The 23,572-nt window shown below is 37.0% G+C and overlaps 1 protein-coding gene across 1 annotated transcript; it reads left to right on the top strand.

The window, feature by feature from the left end:
• Positions 1–19,688: 19,688 nt before the first annotated feature.
• LOC145679583 (zinc finger MYM-type protein 1-like) lies at positions 19,689–21,164 on the top strand. The gene has a single exon (XM_081750160.1). It carries the CDS (start codon positions 19,689–19,691, stop codon positions 21,162–21,164), a length of 1,476 nt encoding a protein of 491 aa, XP_081606286.1.
• Positions 21,165–23,572: the final 2,408 nt, after the last annotated feature.

A 23,572-nucleotide genomic window follows, 5' to 3' on the forward strand; every position in this document is an offset into this window, starting at 1 on the left:
TTTCAGTTTAACTTTCCACGATTATGCTCTTGAAGCTAAAGGAGACGGATGATTAACGCAAGTGAATAATGAATGAAAAAATTGGTGAAATGGGATTTTTGCGAGGAAACTGGAGTACCCGAGAAAACCCACGGACATGTCTACCACAAACTTACTTGGGACAGGAATTAATACAGGGACCCTACGTACCAGAGTTAAACGCTCTAACACTGAGCTACTGAGCACTCCCCCCCTCCACTCCGCTTCAGTTAGTTAATGAGATTACACCTCTTTCCAGATGAGAAGCAACACAAATAGAAGTCAATAGTACGGGATTTTAAAGATTAACCCCGTGTAAGCAAAGGCGCGCGCTAGCCACTACACCAGCGGGAAGAGCAACTACCCACTTTTATACTTCAAAATTTAAAGCTGAAAATTATTAAAAAAGAATTATAATTACCTTGTCTGATTACGTTTTCCAAATATACGAGATGAATGTGTATGATCGTGCATTACGAACATCTGATCCGCATAAACTCACATAGTGAAATTAAAATTTTACATTATCGAAAAATATGTCCAATCTACTTACAGATATAAAATTCTTCTCTTACACAATGTAAAGTCTTGAGGTCTCCATCAATACATTCTTTTAGTAAATTACTGTTTTGTGCTAGATTTTAATTTAACCAAATAATCAATCATTCCCCACGGAACTGAATCTACATGTATGAAGGTCATTTATATATGTAGAAATATATCTATTATAAGAACACAAGAATAATGAAACAAGAGCAAAGTATTTTGTCATTCGTTGGTGGATGGAATTTCCAGGATAGATTCTCCACTCATAATATAAGTAATCCTTGCATGTATATGAGAACATTTTAAGTTTACGGTCATAGTCGGTTCTCGTTACTTGTGTACGAGTGCTGTTGTGCAGGGAACCAAAAACAACGTACTTCATATGTGCATTTTATATGTAACAATAAATAAATAAAATTATACACTCAGTACTAATTGTAGGAAAAAAAAATACATTCAAGGAAATCAAAATAAGTACACCAGGTAAACAGACAAACTATCCTATCAACTACTCAAGAGTGAAAAGTGGACGGGATCGGACATTACACACATGAATGTTTATATATAAGGGTTACAAAAGTGCAAGAGATATTCAAGCATATACGTATGCAAAGTCTCTACGATGGTTTAGTGTTACCAAATAAACGTTTGAAATGCCAAAGCACAGATTTTTAAAAAATAACTGGAAGCAATTACTGCTTTCTCAGTTGATTTCGACGTGGATATTTTATTTCAATTGAGTGTTTCATTGTCGCTTTACAAACACAGTTTCATAGTTAACATTTACGACTGACATTATACAAAATTACAATTTCCTAACCATATTTCGATTATATAGCTGCCTATGATGGCATGAAACAAGCTAGCGTACCCACTTAATACTGATAAGCCATTAGTTCAGATTTTCACTTTATTACATTACTACGATTTCTTGATTAAAATAGTATTAATATATGCAACTCAAGTGTTCCTTGCATCTAGATCTACCCGTAATTTCGTTTCTAAAACTTAAATATACCAGGGCCCCACGCACCGTAGGTGAGGGCTCGGCAAATTTTTACTTTGAGCCAAACAGTGACTTCAACCGATTCATGTGATCCGATTACAATTACTAACACAGTGAAAGTAATGTACGATGTTAAGAATTATACTATAAGTACAAGGGCCACAATGTTACTATACGATGTTAAGAATTATACTATAAGTACAAGGGCCACAATGTTACTAAACCTCAATTCAGGTGAAGGGATGACTATGAATTTTCAGATCTAAATGGGGGGCTACCGCCCCCCAAACCCCCCGCTCAAGTACCATAAAAACATCCAAAATAATAATAAATAATCACACCACTACTATAAAGCTAAGATAAGAAGGGAAAAATTAAAAAAAAAAAAAACTCGTCTCTAATCATAAATCAGTGCATGACAAAGAAAAAAATCACATCTCAACAAGACAATAGGACAAGCAGCAGCAAACCAAATACTTTGCCTAATACTCAAATGCAAAACAAATCAAGAATAAAAATAATATGAATTAAAAAAAGAAAACACTCACCATTTCGCCATAGAACACTCATGAATAATGAACTCATAACTGCTGATTCCACACACGAAAAAATAAGATACCAAGAACACATGCACAATACTCAACATTACTGAAAAATGTTCCTTTCCGCACACACGTCGTTTTATTAAACCGAGCACACTTGCTATTATTACAAACAAGAAACCAATAAACGTCCACTTTTACAATACGTCGAAAATATCTTCAGTTTAGACCACAACTATGATAGGTTTTCTCTAACTCAATTCAACCAATTCAATTACGCGCTTCCAGCATGCACAAACAGCAGCACACACATACATGTGACATCACACTAACCAACTACCATATGACTACATAGACACCTAGTGGGAAAAATATGAACTAAGACGTCGCACCAAAGGCACGAACAGTTCTAACAAGTGACTCACGCACAAACAGTTCCAGGAAGTAACTGAACCTATAAGAACCGATTAAAGTCACAGTTGGAGTCAAAGTAAAGACTTACCGAGGGCTCTACCACTAAGCCACTGTAGCCCCTATACTTTTGGGCTGGAGCTAAATTATAGCAAAACTTAAGTTTCCGCGCAAGGATTTATACAGATTTCCTACAATTCACCTATAGGTATTAACTCAATTTAGCTTCGTGTAGTTAAAATATCTTTTCCGTGAGGTACCGATGAATTGTTTAGTAACACGTGCATAATAAGAGTTCCTTTGGAACGACCGAGCGTACAAAGTAGAACAGTATATGCAAATAATTAGGAAGTAAAGTAGAATGAAATAATTGCTTTACGATATATAGTAAACAACTCAAACATAGAATGTCTCGAAACATTCGGGATACAAGATAAGACCGTTCATAGTTAAACTACATCTGAAACAGATTACTGAATTCGTAAAAAGAGTTGTGATTATGCACTGTCGTTACTATTCCGTAAGTGATAATATATCCTTGCACATGCAAACGAACCAGAGCAAGTTAATCAATGTATATCAGAGTGCTCACTTCTCGTGCGTGGATGCTTGGTTTGAACCCAGCTCGCGTCAAGTGGGCTTAGTGGTAGTCAAACACCGTGTGGGTAGGTTTTGTCGGGTTTCTCCTACTTTCATTATAGCACCATTTCGTTTGTGATCATGATTAGCGTCTTCCTTAGCCTCAGATTATTATCCTGGGCGGTACACTTTAAAACAAATCAATGTAGAGTATCAATACCAAGAACAGTTTTAAATAAAAGCAAAATAGCCAAAACTGGTGGTATGATCCAGCAATTCCACTCTCCTCGAGCTGAAAAAGTCGGTAGAAATGGCCTATATTGTAAGGATTTATCCTGCATGATGGTCTGCGTACCCACCTAGTGCACTGATTTCAAACCTCCGTCGTGATTCGCACTACAATAGGCCATATTGTTCATGAACTTGGTTTGCAAGAGGTGGAACACAAAAATTTAGAACATGGTATTATGCTAAACATACAAAAGTGTTAACTATTTAGAATAAGAAGGCACACCAAATCTAGCGTCCTTTCACACTTTTGCAAGGAACAGTAAATGTACCTGCAAGAAACATACGGTAAAATACTATATATGATAACTATATCGGCGGACACTAAGTTTAAGAATAGCAGAATTTGTAAAACTCATAGGTAATATTTAATATTTAGTACATAACGAGGAAAGCATGGTGGATTGGCGGTATAGCTCTGGTGCGCCAAATCAGTTTCAATGTGGTGGACAGCACCGTGTCCGTGGGTTTTCTCCGGGTTATTTCGGTTACTCCCATATTGCCATTCCACACACTGTTTTCTAATTATACGTCTCCTTTAGCCCAAAGGGCATAAACATGCGACGTAAAATTAAAACGTTCATTTCCGTGTATACACACCAAACACAATAAGCGTACAAACTAATGTGCCCTAGAAATGACTATGCGCTATCTTAGTACCTAATATCTTACTATATTCAATTATTTCATTATAGTATTATGAAATTCACTATGGTATCTTAAAAACTGTTTCTTAGGTAGGATTTGCATTCATGGGTAAAGAATCACTTTACGACAATTTTCCCGTATGGGCATAAACACGCGTTCGAAAGTATGCGACAAAAGCGATCGCGGAAACAGCACACGCTAACTTGTGCTAGGTGGCCTGCGGGGTAACGAAAAAGTGCATCTGCAGGAAGCAGGCGCGCCAACGACGGGAAATACACATAATCAAAGACAGCGCAAAAAACACTTGATATCGCCTAGAATCTCATAGGCTAGAGTATCTGTACTGGTTTCACACTAGTAACTCTATTGTTGTAAAGAAAAACCACAAGTTTCCTGCATCGATTCGAATCGTTTTTAGTTTAGCGTCCCTTTGAGCAGTGAGGCTATATGAGACGTGGACCTGCAATTTAACGTGTAATCCGAACCACATGAGCTCGGGCGGAAATCGAACTCGGGTCTCCCACACCAAAGGCGCGTACGCTAACCGCTTAGTCACGAGGGAGCTCTAAGTTTCCTACATCGTTACAGAAATATTTCGCAGATGACATTAGTTTGTTACACAGTCGTTTTTGATATGCACGCAATCATTTTAATCCCAGTTGTAATTGTTTCACACTTGTAAACATGAAATACTGGTTTTCTACATTCTGAAAACTTCCTCCGATAGTGGAATTTAATATCCTATACAATCCTTTGTCATATGTACTCATTCATTTTATCCATACAACTACCGTAATTTTCATGACGGACTATTCTTAATCAGTTCCAATAATTAAAAGCTCATATTGTATAAAACATAACAAATATTATTGCAAAAACCATCTGCTTTCACTACCCACGCTCACGCGCATAACGACCATCGTTAATGCGCCTACTCAAATTCGGACGCACCCCCGTGCGGGACCACCAGCTTCGTCCTGGACTGACTGCTCGGTTAGATAGCATTCGTGCTTTTTAGTGGTTATCTAGCACAAGATGGTTTGTGATTTGCACCTTAGTTTTTGTCATACATCCGAACGCCGTATTTGGTAACAGTTTAGAGATGGGGGCAAAAACTGGCAATCGATGTTTGAGTAAAGTGTTATGAACATTTTAACTAATTTACTTCTAGTTTACCGAATTTGAACTTTATAGTGACTTATGTGGGAAAAGAAAGTGAACTCTTCGTAACGAAGACAGAAAACAACGTGCCTGTGGAGCTCTAACACGACTTAACTCACTAACGCTCGCTCGGCAATACTATGTGAATTAAATATTGGTAAGTTAACCTAATTTATCGTATGGAACCATAAAACGACCGAATCTGAGTAGAGTATCGCAAAAAAGTAGGTGAAAAGCTGGCTCTTCCATCGCTAAACAAAGGCCCCGTATTTATTTGCAAATTGTAATTTTCTATTACAAATCGTAAACGTTTCCACACATCTACTTTAGAAGGTAATTGAACCTAACCTAGGCTAATGTAATATAATCTAACTAACAGAACCAAATGTAGTACATTTTGGTATTTATTTTGGAGTATGTTTAGCAGAAGGGGTCCAGAAGCACGTACAAAACACAGGAGAAATGGATGATACAAGTACTTAGACGTAACATAACGTAACCAAATCTAACCTAAACTAATGTAAGATAACCTGAACTAACCTAATATTAGTGGAAATCAGCAAAATTCTATCATTTTTTGGAAAATTATGCTGGACTCTTACACTAACATAACATAAACTAACCTAACCTAATGCGAACAGAAATGACCAAAATTGTAACATTTTTTAGAAAAAAAGTGCTGGATCCCTTCTGCTAAACATAGGTCTGTTCTTTTTTCGAATGTTATATGGTCTCGCGATACAGCACAAATGCCGAAACATTTTTCGTCCTAATCTAAGCTAACCTTAAAATGTAAATTGAAAGAACAGTCTGCTCAAGTAATGCCGATTGCATATCATGTTACCATGCACAATGTTTCGTAAGAGTAGGGAATTGTTTAAATATTTTTGTTAGATTTTCAACAATTCTTTCTAATGCTCTCTATAAACCTGTGCGCGTGTCCTAGACACGAATGTTTGGGATAATTTTGGAACTAGGGGGCCAAAATCGGGTAAAATCACCATGTTTACAGGAGAAATGAGTTGATGTTACGTAAGTATAATTACTAACATAACGTAACCTAACCGAACCTAGCCTAGCCCAAATCATAAAAAAAAACAGAAAATATACGAAAAAAGTAGGAATTCTGATAAAATCACCACGTAAAAATTATTGCGGATATTTTATGTATTTCTCCACTATCCTCGTTTAAGAGTATGAACCCTACCCATCACTGACGCGTCTGCTTCCTACGGACAAACACCCTCGCTCTGCTCGGGGTTAGAGATTAGACTCGGTTAGACAGCATTCGTGCTTTTTAGTTGGTTCGTGGCTGCAATAAACGTGTGAAAATTTGGTAGAACCGTCTGCTCGAGTAATGCCCCAAATATCCTATTCTAACCTGACCTAAACTAACCTACCCAAACCATAAAATAATCCCCGTTCCAAAAATATACCGAATGTTTAATTCTTAAAACAATAACAGGCAATTCATGTTAATAAGTAACTACTTTCCTAAAACATGCATATTAACTTTTACACACAATAGTAAGTTTCTAAGAGCCCTAGTCACATTTCTTGGTAGATCCAGTTAAATAAATAATTTCAAAAAATACTTAGAAAAAATATAACTATCAAAATTAGAACTACACCTGAACATAAACTATACTGCTTTGCAACATGCTTCACTCAGTCTCGACAAATAATTTTTCGAAAAAAGAACTGAAAATTAAATTCACACCCAATACAAACAATAAACAATGGCGTTCAATTAAAATTTTCCGCTGAAACTATGCCGAAACTTAACTCTATCATACAACAAATTTCATTGGCTTAAGTTATAATGACGTCATATACGAAATACTATCCACATCTTGATAGTTTCTTGTCTCTTTCTTCTCTTTGGGTGTGAATCCAGCCACTTCCATCTTATTTAGTAATTTTCAGCTCACTAGATGGTAGCACTATTGATATTCTAATTTTAGATAAATATTTCCTAGTACTGCATCTGGAATAATGTTTTTTCTATGAAACTTGAAACAGAATATTTATGTTTTTGAGTGATAAGAGATTCATTTATGACAATGTGAGATTTATAAATAATATGTATTATTTACTTTTGTGCTTACGTTAAGACAGCGTAAGAAAGGTTATATAAGTTTGAATGTCGCTTTATCGCGCGACGTTGTTTACAATCTTCAAATTAATTTTTTGAGAGGGGTATTGGTAGTAGTCGTTTTTGCGATTCCCAATTCTCCTCGACAGAAGTGCAGTTGTATATTAGTGATGGGAAATTTCGTTCTTTTCATTCGGATTCATCCTGAAAGACTGGTTTAAAAGAACGGATCTTTTCGATCATTTCATTCCTGATCGACTTCTGTAGTTTGCTTCCTTTTTTCACCCATCTCAATCTCATTCTCGTTGCAATTCCATTCCGTGCAACGGTTTGTCTCGGAAATAGTCGTGCTTTCTCGGGCTGTTCAACCATAAAAACACCCACATATAGTTTTCTACGGTATAATTTTTGTATGTGAGAGATACTGAAAGAGTCAGAGAGGTTTATATTTCTCGTCCGCAAACCTCTAACATCCCCGTCCCCTGTTTTTTCTTAATTTTCGCTTCACGCGAAACAGAGAAACAATGAGAAACAAATATGTTCTTGGTATTTGAGAGACGAGAAGGAGACAATCTCGGGCTGAGCAGGAGTCACACAGTATACTGTACTCATGTTTCACGTCTTTTACTCGAAAAACACAGCGGGATAATAAAAAAATGCAATATAAACCTGAACATCTCCGGTTTTTTTTTTAAAAAAAAGAGAAAAATCTACTTTTTCAGTCATCACAAATTTTACTAGTTGCACACTGATAATGGTACAAATTTTGTCTATCAGGATTTTATTTATTTATTACTAAACTACAAGATACAGCTTCAGGTCATTTTGCACTGGAGTGATCAGCAAGGATAACAACATTGAGACAGGAAGCAGAAAGAAGACGACCACGGCTGTAGGTTAAGGTATCATCCTGGCATTTGCTTGATGAAACTGAGGAAAACCCTGGAAAATCTCAGTCAGGATGGCCGGCCTCCGGGTTCGAACCCAGGACCTCCTGATTACAAAGCAAGAACGCTAACTACTAGCCTAATTAGGAAACAGAATATTCACAAGAATAGAAGAGAAGGTACCCATATTAATCCTAGCTGATATTTGTTTAGTTCTTATGATAATAATTACATCGTACTGTAAATGCAGCAGGGGGCAGAAGCACCACTGACATAAAACTTTCATGTTTTGTTCTACTATATTAGTAGACAATCGATTATAGCAGCCATGTGCAACAGCCGGCCCGCGGGCCATGCGACCCGCCTAACCCTGTATTCCGGCCTGCTGGTCAGTTGTGGAAATCAATAACTATAATAATTTTCCTTTTTTACTAAACCTTTTAGGAGTGAAATGGAAATTTTCCATTAATCACACAGTGTGAAACGTGGTAATGTCCTGGAGACAAACACTTGGCAAACGCAGGTACTTCTAGAACATTTTCCTCGGTATAATGATTGTTAGGATTGTACCGACAAAGTACTAAATACATTATTCTGCTCCTCTTTAGTGAGCAAATATTTTGGTTACCGTTATAACAGTTGTTTTACTGTAAACAATTGTCTCCTTTGTATATATATCAAGACAACATTGGTCAACAAGATAATATATAGCAACAAGACAATATTGGTCATTACAACCTATCATTTTACTCGTATCTAAGTATTTTTTTAAAAATGTGAATGAAACAAAAGGTGTTAAAAACAGTACAATGAGGAATGTTTCATTCATCGGGAATGATGCCTCAGTGTAGTGATATTTCACGCCACCCGTGGAGCCTCGCCCCTCCATGATCTGGAAAAATGTCCGAACGGAGTTTGCGAGAAGACACTGGACAAAGGTTCTCCGGAAGAAAACATATTTATACGCATGCGCGAAAATTTCTGTTGCTCTCATTCCATTCTATTGCTTGTGAAAACTCGATCTTTTGCTCTAAATCACGTGACTGTGTCCGTTCGGGTTTCTACGATTCTTTTCTCAATCAACATTTCAGTTACAAATTGCCCCCTTCTACTACTATCTTTCAAGCCGAAGCTTAGTCTGTAGCTGCTGCCCTCCACCACTCTCTTCAACGTTCTTCTCCGAACACCCTTAAAGTCAAGCAAAGTAAATTGTCATCAATGTGTACGCTCGACAAAGAGAAAAATATGCAGACAAAACTGTTGAAGAAATTGTTGATACGATTGTTGCCGGTTCGCAGCTGGTTTACTCATTGCTAGTAGAGTTGCTGTGCTTTGAGGGAAAAAATCGTATTTTTAATTTATTATGTGGGAGGGTTTCTGCTTGTGTGTTTCTGTTTATGATTTACCTTTGCCAGGTAGATATATGAGAATAAACCATTTCTTATCCTTAATCAATTGAAATGAATAATCAAAATAGTTTTCATGATCTCGAGTTTTAATTGTGAGGATTGCAAATACATCACGTACGAATTTCCAATACATTTATTACTATTGTCATGTCTTCATGAATTATTAAAAACAAATAGACCAAGAAACATTTTTCGTAGCGGCAGAAAAAGGACGAGAAATCACCGATCCGCGCATATCAGCTGAGACCCAGAGCAGCGCCAGTTGAAACCCTGGCGAATGAGAACCCAACCAAAACACACACACACACAAACATAGAAAGGCTTCCCTACAAAAAGGTTCGCGCGCCAACATGTACTAATGAGCTTGTGATTCGGCTCTCAAGTTAACATTGCGTTTAGTATATTCTTGTGCCTTAAGCTCCATTTTCATTATATAGCAAAGAAATGATTGATTTCATCGTATATATTTTCATTTTCGACGTCTTTCTTGTAAACTGCAATGAATTGTTAGACATCTTCTTCATAAAGTATTTCCGTGCCTAATTTTGGTATGAACTGGAAAATAGAACAGACGTGTTCATATACGGCAATTCTCTTGATTTCGACCAAAAGTGTGCCGATAATAAATGTAAATATCTTAACTTATAATTTTTTCCATCGCGTTAAATAAATGTCATCATTACTGTCAAGGAAAATTTTGATTTTGCTTCCTTTAGGTCATCATTGCTCTTTGTTATATTTTCTGTGTATGTCTGTAACACTTCTCTTCAACTTTATCAAATTTGTCTCTTAGGATCTTAGTGAGGATACGTTCATCAAATTAACTGCTGTTACAATATCCAATCCATGCTCTTGTAAGTAGATACTGGTCTGGTATCACTGAATCTTGTTAATATTCAGTGCCACAAAAAAGCCATGAAACGCAGTTCATATTTCATAATCTTTCTGTGAAGAATATTAGCATCTCGTCGAGTATCGGTGCGCTTTTCTTCATTCTTGCTTATTTCCTCAAGAATCTTCATTATTGTTCGGAAATTTAAAACTAGAGCCCTACATGATTCAGTGTGGCTTGACCATTGTTACGATTAATTATTATCATTGTGTTATTATCTAATTGTAAATGAAACCCCCTTTCAATGTTTCCGTCAAAGTAGACTGGCAACCCTGTTTTGTCAAGCTACTGCGTAATGGCTCTCTCCCGAGTCAGGCTGCGCGATTGAGTAGCTGACGTCATCGGGAAGGCCTCCTCTACGTGCAAACACGAGGCGGCGTCCTGTTGACTGCTGAACGAGGTAGGGTAATGTAGTTCGAAATGGGTTCTTTACATTTATAAGAATGGGAACGTAATACGTAAAGTTATAGTGACTGACTTTTAATAGTAATTACCTCTGTTTGAAACTAGTGCTTTGGAAGATTGAAATATGGCAAATGAAAGGTGAAAATAGTGACAATTTAATATATTAAGTCTTGTTCTAATCACTGCGAGTAAGTCATTGAATTCTTTGGAAGTTTCATTATCTGAATTATTATGTGTGACTTAAAGAGCAGGTGGGAGAGTTAGTGAAAGGGTCCTCTATGTTAATCTTTTTTTTGGCATTTTTATTTTTATTCAAAATTTATAGAGGATTCAGTCACTGGCTCTGTTCACTATTTCTCTGAAGGTAAGCTTTATGATAGTTTCAAAGGGAAGAAAAGTCCGAGTATTTTTAAGAATTCTTGCTTGCCCTCTCCTTAATCGGAACCTTGAAGGAGGATTTCATACAACAACAGGTAAAGAAGTTGTTACATAACTTTTGTGAAAAAAAAAAAGTAAGCATTTGTGAAAAAGTACCGTTTGATTGATTGAAACAAGTATTCGTTTCCCAGTTCAAGGCTGGATTTGTTTGTTCTATTAAAGTGCTCAAGTTAACAAGTATCAATATACGGAATTTATACCGTTATTTATTCATGTTTATTCTTGTTGTTTTATATATTCATTTGTTATAATAAATTGTTAACTACATTGAATTTGGGAATTCACAATTTCAAGAAGTAGATTAGATCCTTACCCCACTGATTGGGTATTTAGAAAAAAAAAAGCATTTTTAGGAATAAGATAAAAGGAATTAAAGTTATTATTTTTGGAAAGTAGAATTGCTCCATTACCCGTAGTGCAAAAGTAAACTTGTATTTCGGTGGAGTTGTCCAGTGGTTCCTCCTTTGAAAAAAAAAAGTTTTGAAAGTAGGAGCTAGGGTTGGTCTACCGAGGTATAGGTTTACATGTTGCACTGAATTATGTATGTTGTGGTTGTGGTTCTCCGCAACATATATAATTTAAAAGTTCAGCAGTCAACAGCCTGCTTTCCAAAAATTTTGTGTGTGGGAAGGATCTTGTAAGAATTGCCCCCCCCCCCAATTTGTGTTACGTTTAGAATTCAGCTGGTTAGAAGCAAAACTATTTTATGTGCCTAACATTGGGGTCATTTTGTATTATTCTAGTATCGTTACTATATTTTTGTCTTGTGAAGGACGTTAGCAATATGGCACAGAATTACAATAGGAGGGCCAGAGATTTAAATTTTCCTTCGGGACATAATAATGAGGGAGAAACCTCTAGTACAAGTAGTGATGAGTTTTTGGGGTACTCATATGAATTTGAAAACCCAATATTTGAACGTGGGGGTGGATTTAGTCAACCACTAACCCAACAAAATCTCAGTGGCGGAGCCGGAGGCTGTAATGAAAATAGGAGTACTATTCAAAATACCTCCTTTTCAAATAATTTGACTTTAAATTTCAGTAAACAAGCTTCGGATGGTGTTTATCGAGCTCTAATTAATGAAATAAATTCACTTCCTATTATAGATGGTTCTAATACGGAACTAACATTTAAATTTCTACTGAAATTGGATAGTATTGTGAGAAGTAAGAATTTACCTTTAGATTTAGTTCTCATTGCCTGTCTTTCACGTTCTAGAGGTGAAGTTCAGGAAATGATACAGGCCTTATCGGTGGTTCTTATTCGTGGCAAACTATTTGTAGAAGAATTATGCTCAGATTTATCTCTACTGTTGCTCGTACCCAGTTCATGTCAAAATATTTTTACACAATGCAGAGTGAAGAACAAACGCTTTTTGAATTTGCAGATTTTAAATTAAGTATTATTAACGTCCTTGACATGTCCTTTAGCGAAAATGCTGTGTGTGATCTAATATGTAACATGGTCTGTCCTTCTGCCCATATGTTTTTGGTAGAACATGGGATGTCTCATACGTTTGAGCAATTAATGTCTTTGTCAGCTAGGTATGATATGTTGCATAGGTATAAGGCCGATTATTATAAACTGCGAACACCTGTTAGGGGAAATCGGGATATGGTACCATCCCGGAAATCGTCTGCTATGGTCGGTGTTAAAAATACTCGAGATCAGGTAATTATGCAATCAAGGCAACCCACTCAAAGGTGTTATTATAACCCCCCTCAATTAATTGGTAATGTTGATCATAATGGTGGGAATAGTCAGACATGTGTAAAGGATAGTGTTCAAACCTGTAATTGGTCAAGGGAAAGAGAGAACTTATTGGAAAATACCCCCTTTTCGCATAAACTAATTACTGTACCGGTTTATATAAGAGGGAAGTGTGTAAATTGCATAGTGGATACTGGTAGTACTTGCAATAACATTAGTAAAAGATATTTTGAGCAATTGAAGAAACAGTGTAAAATTAAAGTGGAGAATGTAAGTGTTCAGACTACTGGATTAGGAAACACACAAGTATCGGTAAATCAACGTGTTCGAATTTACTTTAAAATGGGAAGACAACAATTCTCAGAAAACTTTTACATTGTTGAAGCAACAGACTTTAACATTTTGCTAGGGAACTGTTTTCATTCAAAATTTAATGCCGTTATTGACATCCCCAATGGAGTGTATAAGGTCCAATCTCGAAAGTTAGTTGTTCCTATTCGAGAAACCTCGTTATTAGCAGTTACTCCTCGCTCTTCCCTATCTACTTCTAGGGAAGAGGTCAGTGGACAGCAACCAGCACGCTCCTTTGGTTCGCCGAAAACTTTACCTCGCCCTAGGCCTACACAAAATTTTTCGAACACGATTGGGATGTCAACGTCTACTCTGCCGACTTCTATGGCTCCAGGTGTCTGTAGGAGAGATGCCGCAGTGGGAGTTTCCTTTGATCCGGAATTGGAGGTGCAGTTTGACCATTCAGTTTTACATCCGGAGGTGTCCGAAAGGGAAGAAAGAAAAGGTAATTATACTGTTTCATCAGAACTTTTACAGACATATCTTGAATTACAAAATTATGTTGATAACTTAGTAGAAAAATTTAATGATGTTATTACAACAAAGATAGGAAGAGTTAAAAATTTTACATATAATATTGAATTGACAGATAACACTCCGATTCGTCAACAACCGTACCAAATCCCCACTAATAAACAAAAGGAACTTGAGGAATATATTCAGAATTTGGTTAAAGAGGGAATTGTGGAAGAAATTGATTATTCCCCCTTTACATCTCCCTGTTTCTTGGTTACAAATGCTGATAAGAGTAGGAGGCTCGTAGTGGCGTATGGTGAAATTAATAAGAGAATAATTGCACAAAGTTTTCCGTCTCCGAATATGGAAAATGTAATTTCTAGCATTTCAAATCATTCGATTTTTTCAATTTTCGATATCCGAAGCAGCTTCTATCAGTTATCCTTGTCTAAGGAATGCAGAAATTACACTGCTTTTGTAACCAAGAATAAGGTTTATCGTTTTACAGCTTGTCCCATGGGTTTGACAGTTTCTCCATTCGTTCTAAGTAATATAATGAATAAGGTGTTTCATGATCTTGTTGGTAAAAATCTTGAAATATTTTTTGATGATATTTTATTGTTCAGTTCGGATGTTGAAAGCCATAAAAAACTGGTTGAAGAGGTATTATCTCGTCTCAGGAAATGGGGTATTACAATTTCTCCAAAGAAAACGCATTTATTTCAGACTAGTATTAAGTATTTGGGCTTCCGTTTTGAAAACAGTAATATGAGTATAGATCCTGAGCGAGTAAAGGCGATTAAGGATATACCGCGGCCAAAGAATCGGAAAGGAGTCAATAGAATTTGTTAATTCTTTAATTTCTATTCTAAATTTATTTATAAGTATTCAGAATTAATAGCACCATTACAAGAACTGAGGTCTACTAAACATCCTTTTAAATGGACAAAGATTCACGATCAAGCTCTTCAAAATTTAAAACAAGCTTTTTGTGAGCATGTGATTTTAAGAGTCCCTGATATGAACTCTAGTTTCGTAATTCATTGCGATTCTAGTCTTCGACATTTTTCTGGGGTCCTTTCACAATATGATGAAAATGGAGACTTACGACCTGTTTCCCTGTTCTCAAAAGCTATTCCTCCATCAGATTGGAGTAAGAACATTTACGAATTAGAGATGAAATCTTTATGCCTTTGCTTGGAAAAATTTGAATACTATTTACATAATCCTTTTGTAGTTTATTCGGACTCTAAAAGTTTAACTTGGCTTTTAACCAATCATAAGCGCCAGAGACGTTATGGAACCTTACTTGAGAAAATAGCTCGTTTTAAGTTCCGAATTGTTCACATAAGGAGTATGATCAATACAGTCGCGGATTTTCTGTCCAGGGTTGGAAATCATTTAGAGTTTTATACCAAAGATGAAAATGTAGTAGAAGTGGTAAAAGATCGAGGGAAAAATGTAAATGTTTCATTTTTCAATTTCTGGAAGTATCCTAATTTCAGTGAACCCTTAGCAGAACAACAGCGAAAAGATCCACACCTGAAAGAGATTATTGATAAGCTAGAACGAAAGGAAGAGGTAAGCCAATATAAACTTCAACAAAATATCCTGTTGAAGAAAACAAAAGGGAAAGGTGGAAATGGTTTTCGAGTCGTTATTCCTCCAAAGTTAATAAATTCTATAATTGAGTATACGCACCAGCCTTTAGTTAATGGTGGTCATATGGGTGTAAGAAAAACAATACGAAAGTATCTTCTAGGTATACATGGCCTAATATGGTTGAACACATAAAAGAATATATTAAAAGGTGCCATATTTGTCAAACCTGTAAAGAAAGTGGTTCGAAACCAATGGAAATTTATTATTCTAGGAAAATTAAACATCCAAATTATGTTTGGCATATTGACACGGCGGGGCGTCTTCCTAAAAGTTCAGGTTACGAATATATCTTAGTAGTAACTGATTCTTTCAGCAGATTTATTATGTTAGAACCTTTGAGACGTTTAACATCAAAAATTATTTGTTCTAAATTGCTTGAATTGTTTTTGCGCTACGGATTTCCAGAGAAAATCCTTTGTGACAACGCTTCCTATTTTGCTTCAGAATACTTCAGCCAATTCTTGTATACGTATGGTATTCAGGGGATAAAGACCTCTCCATATAACCCTTCTCCAAATCAATCGGAGAGAACGGTGCGTTCGGTGAAAAATTTGCTCAAGGCATATGTTGATAAGAGTCAAAGGAACTGGGCCCATTTACTATCAAAGATAGCGTTTACTATCAACATGAGCCAAAGCGAGAGTATTGGAGTCGCACCTTGTGAAGCTTTTATGGGACGGAAGTTTTTTCATCCTTTGGATGCTAAATGGTTGATGGATCTTGAGATTTTAGATGAAGATCAAAATAAAGACCAGAAATTCGAGAATATCTGTAATAACATTGAAAGATCCTGGAAACATAGCGAAAGGGTTTATTCGCAAAAACATGTACCAGTAAACCTTGAAATCGGTGATTTAGTTTTGGTAAAACGGATGTTAAAATTGTCTGCTGAAAAGCATTTTAATCCTAAAATCGCGCCAATTTATGGTGGGCCTTTCCGTGTCCTCAGCAAGCCAACACCCAATACTGTTTGGTTAGAAAACATTGAGAACCCACAAATTAGAATTAAACGACATGTTAGGTTTTGTAAAGAATATGTCCCAGCTGAAAATGTAGAAAATAGAGTTAATATAAGCAATTAAATGTTAAGTGATGATATTTTGTTTATTTGTACAATGATTGTTGGAACTTTTGGTGTTTGTTTTTTATGTTTCATTTTATTCCTGCAGGAAAAAGGTATCATCCATCATCTTTGTGTTTGTCCTCGTTTTGTAATCGTCACTGTTAACTCCATGTACTCCTGTGAATGGGAATGAATTGTAAAGAAGGAACGACCATGAGGTTTGAAAAGAAAAAAAATGGAATTGGGGTAATGTACAATTCTAATAATTAATCTTTGTTATGGTTTAAAAATTTATCCCTCTGACCCCAGGGAACTATATATGTTACGATTAATTATTATCATTGTGTTATTATCTAATTGTAAATGAAACCCCCTTTCAATGTTTCCGTCAAAGTAGACTGGCAACCCTGTTTTGTCAAGCTACTGCGTAATGGCTCTCTCCCGAGTCAGGCTGCGCGATTGAGTAGCTGACGTCATCGGGAAGGCCTCCTCTACGTGCAAACACGAGGCGGCGTCCTGTTGACTGCTGAACGAGGTAGGGTAATGTAGTTCGAAATGGGTTCTTTACATTTATAAGAATGGGAACGTAATACGTAAAGTTATAGTGACTGACTTTTAATAGTAATTACCTCTGTTTGAAACTAGTGCTTTGGAAGATTGAAATATGGCAAATGAAAGGTGAAAATAGTGACAATTTAATATATTAAGTCTTGTTCTAATCACTGCGAGTAAGTCATTGAATTCTTTGGAAGTTTCATTATCTGAATTATTATGTGTGACTTAAAGAGCAGGTGGGAGAGTTAGTGAAAGGGTCCTCTATGTTAATCTTTTTTTGGCATTTTTATTTTTATTCAAAATTTATAGAGGATTCAGTCATTGGCTCTGTTCACTGTTTCTCTGAAGGTAAGCTTTATGATAGTTTCAAAGGGAAGAAAAGTCCGAGTATTTTTAAGAATTCTTGCTTGCCCTCTCCTTAATCGGAACCTTGAAGGAGGATTTCATACAACAACAGGTAAAGAAGTTGTTAAATAACTTTTGTGAAAAAAAGTAAGCATTTGTGAAAAAGTACCGTTTGATTGATTGAAACAAGTATTCGTTTCCCAGTTCAAGGCTGGATTTGTTTGTTCTATTAAAGTGCTCAAGTTAACAAGTATCAATATACGGAATTTATACCGTTATTTATTCATGTTTATTCTTGTTGTTTTCTATATTCATTTGTTATAATAAATTGTTAACTACATTGAATTTGGGAATTCACAATTTCAAGAAGTAGATTAGATCCTTACCCCACTGATTGGGTATTTAGAAAAAAAAAGCATTTTTAGGAATAAGATAAAAGGAATTAAAGTTATTATTTTTGGAAAGTAGAATTGCTCCATTACCCGTAGTGCAAAAGTAAACTTGTATTTCGGTGGAGTTGTCCAGTGGTTCCTCCTTTGAAAAAAAAGTTTTGAAAGTAGGAGCTAGGGTTGGTCTACCGAGGTATAGGTTTACATGTTGCACTGAATTATGTATGTTGTGGTTCTCCGCAACACCATCTAGTGTTACTATGTGATTTTAAGACTAATAATCGATTATTTTCATTTCGTTTAAGTCCCCAAGACATCAAATTCCACTATTGTTTCATCGATCTTACTTCCAAATAAGCTATATCAAAGGATAACACGAAGAATAATGACTCTTTATATATATATATATATATATATATATATATACAGCGGCGGCCGCTGGGGGGGAGCCAATGTGCCATGGCACTACCACAAATAATACAACAAAATAATATAAATAATATAATTTGCCTCTTGCTAAATACATTTCTCAATTTTACGCACAGTACTTTACTTGCAACGTCATCATTGCTCACGAGATGCTGGTTTGAGTTGCGCGGTGGTCGCGCGCTAGCAGTACATATCTTTCTACTCTGTTCGTGCCAAATTCTACGTTGCTCTCCCGACTGTTCTAAAAATGGTTTGTGCGCATGCTCGTTAGTTGGAGAGCAGGAGAAAAGTACGGAGAAATACCTAGCGTTTTGTGCCACGATTGAAGGTGGCTCGAAGCGGGAGATTTGTTTCGCTAGGAGAGGGGGCATTGTTTCGGAGCTACAGTCGCCTGGAATTCCAACACGTGATTCCTAATTCACTTGTATCTATTGCAGTGTTTCCAAACTAGCTACTTATTACATATCAATATGTACCATCTGGATTTGACCCTCCCAAAAAATTGATTTGGAGTTTTTTTCGTTATTGTGTTGTCAACGCAGGTATGCTTTTTCCCCCGGTAATAGATAAAAACACATTGTGCGCATGAGTGTTTGGGTGTTGAATGTGGTGTGTGTGTGTATAACTTGCGAATTATATATTTTTGCGAGTTTTTGATGGTGTGTAATTAAGTGTAGAGTTGTTTTCTTCTTTCTTCGTATTTATAAGTACTTTCCGTGAAACCAGGACAATACATAACGATGAATGCGGTAAGTAATTTACTGAAAATTCCGTTTTCATCCCTATCATATGACGACAAACTAAGTGTTAAAAATTTAGGAAGGCCAATGCCTAATTTAAAATTGTCTGTTAAGCAAGTGATCCGTAATAAGGAAAGATTGCGTCAATTTAACATGAACATATATTTGAAAAACAGTTGGATTTGTGGTTGTGATGTAGCCAATGCTTTATTCTGTTTTCCGTGTATGTTGTTTGGGGGGGACGCAAGCTGGACAAAATCTGGCGTCCCAGACTTAGTATCTGGCATATTTGGGATAAGATTAAAAAACATGAAAAGTCAGCAGTACATCTGAACAATGTACTAAGTTTGTCTTTGTTAGGGAAGACAAATATCCAAGCTCGGCTGGATTCTCAATATCATCAGTCCATAGTTAGGCATAATGAACAAGTAAATAAAAACATACATTTTGAATTTGATTATAAACTGCATTCGTTTCTGCGGAGCTTTAGAACTTGCATTAAGGGGGCATGATGAGTCTGAGGACTCTTCAAATAAAGGTGTCTTTCGAGAATTAATTGATTTCAGTGCAGAACTGGATAAAGATTTGAAAAGCCACCTAAGTCAGTCATCCGTGTTCAAAGGCACGTCAAAAACAATACAAAACGAACTGCTTTCCTGTATGTTACAAGTGTATCATGATGAAGTAGCTAAAGAAATCAGAAGTGTGGATTACGTTGCCATTATAGCTGATGAAACAACAGATATATCTACCCAGTTTCAGTTAGTTTTAGTACTGAGGTATATCGTTGGAGGAATCCCAGTAGAGAGATTCTGGAATTTTGTAAATCCCGATGGTCATGGTGCTCGTGCAATAGCAAATTGCATATTAAACCAACTGGATTCCTTGCTCAGCGATAATCCAGAGAAACTAATAGCACAAAGTTTTGATGGTGCTTCGGTTATGAGTGGATGCACAAATGGGGTGCAAAAAATCATAAAAGATAAATATCCCAATGCAAATTACATCCACTGTTATGCGCATCAATTTAATCTCATAATGTCTCGTGCAGCATCAATAAACCGCCATGCTCGTATCTTCTTCGCACATTTGTCTGGGATATGCGCATTTTTTTCACAATCAACGGAAAGAACAAAAATCCTCGATGCTGTTGTACAGAGAAGACTGCCTCGTACATCACAAACCAGATGGAACTTTCATTCGCGTGGAGTAAATGTAGTGTATGAGTACAGAAAAGAACTGATTGAGGTAATGGAAACAATTGAAAACAGTGAAGACATTAAATTGCACAGTACCATTGAACAAGCTGGAGCATATAAACTGAGGCTTCAAGATCGCACATTTGTATTCTGGCTAACATTTTTACATAGAATCATGCCTCACGTTGAGATAATTTTTTCACAGTTGCAGAAGAAAATCACAGATCCCGTTAAAGTCAGGGAACAAATTCACAATTTCGAAATGGGCATTCAGAAAGTAAGGGGGGAAATTGATCTTATAATTGAGGAAGTTCGGAATGAGTTGGAATTTGATAACATTCCATCAAAAAGGCCACGCACTGATAATAAAGAACTAGACACCATGAAAAGAGATGCGATGGAAGTGTGTGACACAATAGTAGTGGAAATTAAAAATAGATTTGAATTTTCTGGTCATCTCATAGCTACTAACCTATTCCTAGTTGAAGAATTTGACAACTATCACGTAAGATTCCCTGACGAATACCTTAGTGAAATGGTAGACAAGTATCCTGTTTTAATAAAGAATATACTGAAGAATGAACTTGCAGTGCTGTATGAAAGGGAAGAGCTAAAAACTATTTCTGGAGCTGTTCCACTTTTGTCTCTACTCATCGAAGACGGTTTGCGTGAATCATTTAGTGAAACTATAAAGCTGTTAAAATTGCTAGTCACAATGCCGATGTCTACATCTGAGGCTGAAAGATGTTTTTCTGCCTTGAAGAGGATAAAGACATTCCTCAGGAACAGTATGAAAGAGGAAAGACTCAGTGCTTTAGGAATGTTATCGTGTGAGAAAAGTTTTGTGAACGATATAAGTGATTTCAATGGGAAGGTCATTGACCTATTTGCCAAACAGAAGAATCGCCGGATGGACTTTGTTTACCGCTCCCATTAGGCTTCTCCCATCTTCTTATATTTAACAGAAGTCACCACATGCTAGGTAAGTTAAAAACTATTCATTTTGCATTATGTTTATAGTAAGTTTAATGTAGGCACAAACAGCTTCATTATATATATATATATATATATATATATAATGTTACAATGTAAGAAAATAATTCTAAAATGATGTTATTTGTGCCTTTGCATTACTTCTTTTTCTTCTTCTTTTTTTACGGAAATACATTTTTATTATGTACGTTTTGGCACTACCATATCATATACTCACGAGCCGCCACTGTAAATATATATATATATATACATAACAGGGTGCGGCACGTAAAACCGGCCCGTCGTAATATTCTGGTATATTGTGTTTTTGGCAACACTTAAATAATCTACCTTCCTACCAAGAGATGGCGTGTCGAGGTCGGGTCGACTTACGTGACCTGCAGCAGTCACGTGCAGCCGCAGCCAGTGAAACTTGTCGAAACCAGTTGAGAAAAAGGCCTCGTTGTGTTAAGCCGGGTGAGTGTCAGTGTGTGATAATGCCGTATTCGATACCCGAGCGTGTTGCCTTTGTTGAAGGGTTCATTCTCACTGGATCTTTTGTGAAAACAAAGAATTTGTATCGGGAGAAATTTCCAGGACGTTGCATCATCCTTCCACGATCCTGAGAGTTGCTCAAAGCAAATATCAAGCAACAGTTGTAAGACTAATCTAGTGGAGTGCAACTGCTGCTGTAGATTTTACACTGGGGCTTCTCTCCACCTGGCCACTATCCGAATGGGTGGTCTTTACCTACACACCTACCTTTTCTAAGCACTTTGTGTTGTATCTGTTGGTTTGTATCATCCTGGCCTCAGCTTCTTCGGATCCCTATTTCTGCGGACACTTCCATTTCGGCTGCTTCGTCAGCTATGAGGAAGGACCGCTCAAAACGCTCCAATGATACTGGGCCACCCATTCATGACGATCAACATGCTCATCTATCTCATGCACCAAAGGCCAAACGTCATCATACCCTCAGCGAATCTTCACATTCATCCTCAGGATCTCGTATGGACGATGACTCTCTGGAACGCAACACGAAGCCTCAAACTCATTCTTTCCTTCTGACTAACTATGACTCCAAGTACCAAGTCTGAAAATTCTGTATCTTCGCCTCGTCAAGTATGTACCACGCACAAAAATCACTCAACTCATCAACACTCAGAAAGGCATCATAATCAAGACAACTGATCCAGACTTCGCCAAACATCTCCTCAATACCTATTCATTTGAAATCTTCGGCAAACAAGCTAAGATCATCAATCAGGCACCTCGTCTATCCAAACAACCGCCTCCACCACGCCGACAGCCTGCGCTTTCTGTAGTGATACGAGGTGTCGATCCCTCTTACTCAGATGACGAAATCACCGAAGAACTTCGTCTTGACGGCCTTGCCATCCTCAAATGCATCCGCATTAAGAATGCTTCCGGAAACACCTACATGGTTCGGGTCTTAACCCAATCCAAAGAAACCATTGACTCCTTGCTTTCCAATGGAGCATTCATCTACCGCAAGAAACACCGCGTTGAACCATCTAAATCACCTTCACCGCTACCCATGCGCTGTGAAAAATGTCAAGCCTACAACGCACATGCTACTAGTTCTTGTCCAAATCAGTTAAAATGCGGATTCTGCTCAGGGCCTCATAACACCCGTCAATGCACTAACCTTCAAAAACCTTCAAAATGCACTAACCAATTGTTCCACTTGTAATGCGACAGATCATCCTACTTACAGTTATAAATGCAAGGCAAGACCAACCGCCGATCCGTTCAAACCTGAATTAACTGTTCCATTACGACCACACGCTACCCAAACTCTCCCACCACCTACAGACGCTTATCAGCCTATCACAATTACGCAGTTCCTGTCATTTATCACTGTTACGTTGCAGAACATCCATCCACTTCTCCGCCATCATATATTGCATCAAGTTCAACAGGCTGCTAAGGATATTCTCCACATTAATTTCAACGCCACATACTCAGGACAAACAGTTTACTTTCACTCGGACAAACTCCAGACGGAAGTCTAACTTTCTCTATCTTCCTTTTCTCTCCCCTAGTCATGGCACTTCATTTCCTGTTTCTCAACATTCGATCACTCATGCAACATAAAATCTTATTCCAACAGCTTCTGATAGAGGAAAATATTCATTGTTTTTTGCTAAATGAAACCCATCTTACGCCTCGCTTAAACCCGCACATCTCACGTTATACTCTTCTTCGCCATGATAATACCGCACCCGCTCGTCGAGCATGCGGAGGTGTTGCCATCGGCTTTTCACCATCCATTCCATATCGACAGCATTCTACTTATCTGGCTCCTCTTCCCGAACATCTCATCACTACGTTATATTTCAAAACCCTTAA

This window comes from Thermobia domestica, chromosome 2 (assembly GCF_964235325.1).
Source record: "Thermobia domestica chromosome 2, izTheDome1.hap1.1, whole genome shotgun sequence".
Taxonomy (NCBI): Eukaryota; Metazoa; Arthropoda; class Insecta; order Zygentoma; family Lepismatidae; genus Thermobia; species Thermobia domestica.

Excerpts from the sequence above, each read along its gene's own strand:
- LOC145679583 (XM_081750160.1), top strand. The coding sequence starts at position 19,689 with ATGTTACAAGTGTATCATGATGAAGTAGCTAAAGAAATCAGAAGTGTG.